Below are 5,656 nucleotides of genomic sequence, written 5' to 3' on the forward strand. Positions count from 1 at the left end.
TTAAATAAATAGACATCAAATCAACAATTCAACCACTTCAGCTGTTATCAACCGATCCATTTAATAGAACAGTCACATTGTTTGGAGAGTTGGGATCTGCTCCTCGCGCCAATCTCGCAGCATGTATCAGTCCCACATCGGGAACATCTAAACATTGACATGTACTGTGAGGTTGTGCAATCCCAATTCTTACTTGGATACCTTCATCAAGCAAAAGGGAGCCCACTTGCCCAATCCAGGTTGTGATCTCAGCTTCCCCACCCACACCCAACCATACAGCAGTAACTGAAAACCAACCCATTGTAGCCCTAGACATGTAGGGCAGCCCATCACATTCATGGAATCATGGCACATGGACTGCGACCGAAAACCTACCCATTGTTGGAACGAGATTGGATCTACTACCCACATGCTATACACAAGATGCTATAGTTGAACAACAGGAACAACCGAGAGAAGGCATTCCACGACATTGCAGCTTTACATTAGGAGGAGCATCTCCTCATGCATATAACATACAACAAGTACAAAAAATACTGATCGCATCCTACTAACAATATATTACAGCCGCACCTCGGGAACATCTATTCATCATTTACAAACATAAAGTACAAAAGATGTTCCTAATGGTCCAGGTTACTTAAAACCCACTCCACTCTACGTCTCTACCCCAACCCAGAGATAAAATATTCCAAGCCAAAGGGTTTGGCAGAAGCCAATAGCCATTGTTAGCTCACTAATAACAAGGGATTCCTTGTCTTATTGCAGAGGACAGATAGAGAGATTACTAATTTACTACTAGGAATCCTTCATCCCTGTAAGCTGCTTCTGCATTCACTGTTGCATACGGCACATAATGCAAGTGGATGCTGCATCCATTAATCCATTGGGCCCATCTAACATGCAGGCTACAGCACTCTTCCGTGGCCAAAAAACGCTTTTGATAGTTGGGTCATTGGATGAAATCAACTATATATGAACTACCTGATAAATTACCATTTCTTTTTTAAATTTCGTAAGACACCTTTATCAAACGGTTTCATTAATTAACTGAAAAAGTCAAAAATCTAATGTGGTATTTGGGCTGAGTGATGTTCTAAATGGACAAGAGTCCGCAAAGCAAGGGATTAAGAATGCTGTTTGGGTGGTATCCCATTTTCTGATTTTCTTCTGAAAATCAATCAACCTCCGGCACCGTTCACTAATCACTACCACTACTACTGTTTTGTTGTCGCCCCGTGCAGCCGGCCAGCGTGTCCGGTTCGACTGGACCACATGATGCGGACTCTTTGTGGAGATGTTGCGTGCCACGCCCATGCATAAAAAAAAAAAAAAAAGAACTATGAAGCTAGAGCTGGCAGTTGTGAACCCGATCAGCCCTACTTGCCTAAACCCAGCCTCCTTTTCCCAGGTTTTGGACGGAAGCGTTGATGTAAGATGATCTATTTAGACCATTCTTCGGAATTAATTCAGAGCAAATATCTGAAATCTCAATATATAAAAACATATTCAATGACCTCACCTAACAGCATAGATCAAATATTTTTTTGAAATTAAGTTTCAGCATAAAAGAGGAGGCATGTTAGAAAATAAAATCCTATTAAAAAATCTCACCTAACAACACAATTTTCTCTTCAAAATACAAAGTTGAAAGAATTGTTTTTAAAAACACTATGACCTTAAAAACCAAAACATTTTTAAGCCCCAAGACCCATAGAAATCACAAAACCTTAAGCTCATCCAAAAGCAACCTAATTGAAAGGTCGTTTGGCATCCGGAGCCATGGAATGAGCTGCCTTGAGCCACTCACAATCCTCTGCCAGGTAGATATTCCTGGGTCAGGTTTGGCAGATCTCAATTCTCTCAACCATGTCTGAACTCTGAAGGACTAAAACCAGTCCCAAACTAAACAGGGGCGGCTCATCCCAAGCTCGCAAAAAGTAACCATTGACAAAAATTGAGATTCCCTCGTCCTTTTTTAACTTTGGCGTTACTTGTTTCCATCGAACATGTAAATTTTGGCCTTGTTCTCTGCTAAATCTTTTGTCTGTCCAAAAACTAATTACCCTCAATCAGATAGACAAGGAAGATACATAGATGTACACAAACCTTTTTCTTTCACTTATTTTAATCAGAACCGACCAAGAGGCTAGATCATCTCCTTGTACTGGTCATTACCCATCTCATCAAATTATTCTTAACCGTCTGATTTATGCCCTACCCATCTCACTAAATGCCATAGTTTCGAGATCTTAATAGTGGAATCTCAGAGACAAAGTTACCTAAACCCAAAAGAAAACAATTATAACAACTATATTAAATAGAAAAGCTTTCTCAGTATTTCATGGTAGCAGTTGATAGTTATCTCTCTACAGTCTTGGGATCTCGCATCTGTCCCCATAGAAAAGTCCAGGCGAAAGACAGAAACAAAAGCAGAACAGGGAGAGTTTAGATAAATAAAGGATAAAGAGAGATAACAATAAGAATATTTAAAAAGGGGGGAAGGGGGGGGTCTATATACAGACAAGCACGTTACACCAACCGCCGTGAAACCGTACACCGGCCGGAGATGTCGTCAGGTTACCGGCGAGCACCCTCTTCTGGCTCTGTCATGAGACTGACGAGGAGATCGGCAAAAGCGCCAATGATGAACTTGTGGGTGTGCTTGGGGTTCAGCGTGAGATAGCATAAGAGCAACTCGTGCAAGTAATCCCAATCGGCCTTGACGTCCAACAGTTCCCGTGCCTCGACCATCTCCTGCATTGATCGCCTGAAATCCATGAAGGGATCCGGCGAGTACGTGGGGATCGGGACACCTCCGCCGACTAGAGTGTCGGATTCCGGCGGGCATTCCGGTGGCTCGATGATTGAGTTTGAGCGGCCCGGGGAGGAGAAGAAGAAGCGCTGGGAGGCAAATATGGTGGCGAAGTCGGGGGTGGTGTCGAGGTCGGAGTCTGACGAGGAGAAGTCATCGCTGGAGCGGCTACGGGACTTAGAGGTGGAGTCTGAGGTAAGATCGTAGAGGGAGTTGAAGTTCTTGATCAGGAAGGATGGGTTGGTTGTGGGTGCTGGACGTTTATGATCTTTCGAGGCCAGCGGAATAGCAGGTGAATGGGTTGTGGGTGGGCGTCTGCGCTTTGTGTTTAGGAAGCAGAGGTTGAGGTTTCTGCGAAGACCATTGGACATTTTCTCTTGTCTTTCCGCTTTCGTGCGCACTGCACACCTACAAACACGCGCCGAGACACAGAGAGAGAGAGAGGGAGAGAAAGACAGACAGACAGAGAAAGAGAAGGAGAAAGTGTTAGAGTTATTTGTGGCTTTCTGCGTATGTTCTGCTTCTAAAAGGAGAGAAATGAGTGATGAGATGGAGAAAGAAGAGAAGGGGAGATGTATTTATTTTGGCTTGTTGTTTTTCAGAGAGAGAGAGAGAGAGAGATTGCTGTTATTGTTGGCAACTTGGCATTGAATGGACCAAACGGTGACTAGACAGCCGTAAACGACTGTGGAAACTGGGGAACTGGGGAGTGGACCATTTATTAATATTATAATTCTTCTATTTCTCTCTCTCTCTATGGTTGTAGTAATCTGGCTTGCGTTTCTACCTTCTTTTTTCTACGTTAATACTGAGTTGTGGTAAACAAACAGGGACGCATGTGCACAAGGAAGGGCCCCACCACTGACCACTCTTCAATTTTAAGTGATTTCGTGCGAGATTGTGACTGATCAGATGGTTACCGTTGCTTTGATTGGATCCAGCCAAGGTCCTGTGCTGTGAATCTGTTACATAACCTGATGGCTCAGGCCGGGGCCTAATGCATGCACAGAACAAAAGCTGCTGAATTGGAAATGTTTGTAATAATACCCCAAGCCATTAGATTGGAATCTTTTTTGTCTCAGATCAGTGCGCAAAGGCTAGAGTAGACAACAGTGTTTTTAACCCGCTTCTGTTGAACCATTCAAAAATTGTTTTCGGGCAAAAAACTGTTGATCCATTAGAATATGGTTTTGAAAATTAGATCGGACCGGATGGTTGGACCAGTTGACTTAGAAACTGTTTAGACAATCGGTTCTATTTCTCTCTAAAATTGTTTTCGGGCAAAAAACTGTTGATTTAGTCAATGATTTGCTGACCCAAGCGATAACATTAACCTTTTATTTTAATTTTTTATTTTTTAAAATGAAAATGAGCTGTTTGTTGATCGGACCATTTTACCCAAGAATCAATGAACAAAATGGTTCGATGTCCGATCTAGTTTTTAATACCTTGCATTATACGCAATAACTAAGTCATGGATTATACACTTAAAAGTTAAAAGTGTATACAAATTTTCAAATAATCATTTTTTTATGTTAAAAACCTGAACCATTCGACCAGGATGATTGAACTAGTGACCAAAACATTGGTAAAGACTAGAGAATAGAGATTAGAAATAAAGATCCCTTAGCTGTGTAAGCCCCATCTGGTATACGGTATATGTTATTAAAATCTTGCATTCCGACGCTTTTGCCCCGAGGATGACAGTACAAATTGTGTCCCTCAGGTGGACGCCATCATGTCTCTTTGTTTTTTTCGTTAAAGAATCGCAGCGTTGGCTCATTGGCTGCATCGCCGTTGACTGTCCATTCCTATTGATCGGCCGCTGCAGTTAAACCAGGAACAACCCAATGAGGAAGCAACGTAGGATTCGAATATCAAGCTGCCAATAGGTGGGAAGTGGACCGGGTGGATCCAGTTCGGACTACTAAATTATAAAATGGCCCAGAGCCCAACATTTGCCATTTTTAGCATTGATTTCAATAATGTATGCCGCAGATTAAAGCGTAGTCCTGGATAAGAGTCTTGTCAGGTTGGACTGATGGAGCAGAGTGGCTCTAGAACCGGTCCAATTTTAATTGGATCTTTGGATATTTAGTTCTGGATATATACAATTGAAAATTGTCCCAGTTGAATTTATGGGCCAATCCTGGATCTGTTAGAATTGGATCAGATCAAGGAGTCCATTGACAACCGTAGTCAGATTCAGATCTGTCTCTGTCTTTTCCCAGGTGTAAAAATTTAATTTGGATCTTCTGCCTACAGGACATTATAGCTGTACATTCAGAATATCTCCCGTAAATGCTAACATATAAATAAAGGAGGAGGATGCTCTTAATGTGCGCCAATGGTGATATATAATTAGTTATGGCTTATGGGTAAGTTGCTTGTGGGTTGGAGATCCGAAAAGGCTACAATTCTCATTTTAATAGTATGGGCCACCTCGCCAAGGGATATTTATATCCTCTGAGGGTTTGGTCTCCAGACTTCAGAGCTGATTAAGAAGTGAATTCAATTCTTACCTGCTTGCAAAGTAGTGAGAAGTGGGAACTGACACTAGACGGATGCTATCTGCTAGATCAACTGGAAGTGGGTCAAGATATTACATCCACGGGACCATTTCATTTTGCTACATCCCATTTTACAATGAAAGCTTTGTAAAGTTCTGGTTGAGCCAGGAACTGGTTATGAGTTCAGATCCGGTTTAGAACCTAAACTTATTTTGACCCGGGTTTGAATCAGACAATCAGACCGTTTGATTTGGGAACTAGTGGCCACAGCTCCATTTTCCAATCCATTTTTTAAAATTTTGATTTTCTTTTTCATTTATATAAGAATAGA

General features: G+C 41.9%; 1 protein-coding gene across 1 annotated transcript; it reads right to left on the bottom strand.

The window, feature by feature from the left end:
* Nucleotides 1-2,316: 2,316 nt before the first annotated feature.
* LOC148861910 (transcription repressor OFP11-like) lies at nucleotides 2,317-3,962 on the bottom strand. The gene has a single exon (XM_088986053.1). It carries the CDS (start codon nucleotides 3,184-3,186, stop codon nucleotides 2,581-2,583), a length of 606 nt encoding a protein of 201 aa, XP_088842179.1. The 5' UTR covers nucleotides 3,187-3,962; the 3' UTR covers nucleotides 2,317-2,580.
* Nucleotides 3,963-5,656: the final 1,694 nt, after the last annotated feature.

Source organism: Nelumbo lutea, chromosome 4 (genome assembly GCF_056320005.1).
Source record: "Nelumbo lutea isolate HS-2025 chromosome 4, American lotus-T2T, whole genome shotgun sequence".
NCBI lineage: Eukaryota > Viridiplantae > Streptophyta > Magnoliopsida > Proteales > Nelumbonaceae > Nelumbo > Nelumbo lutea.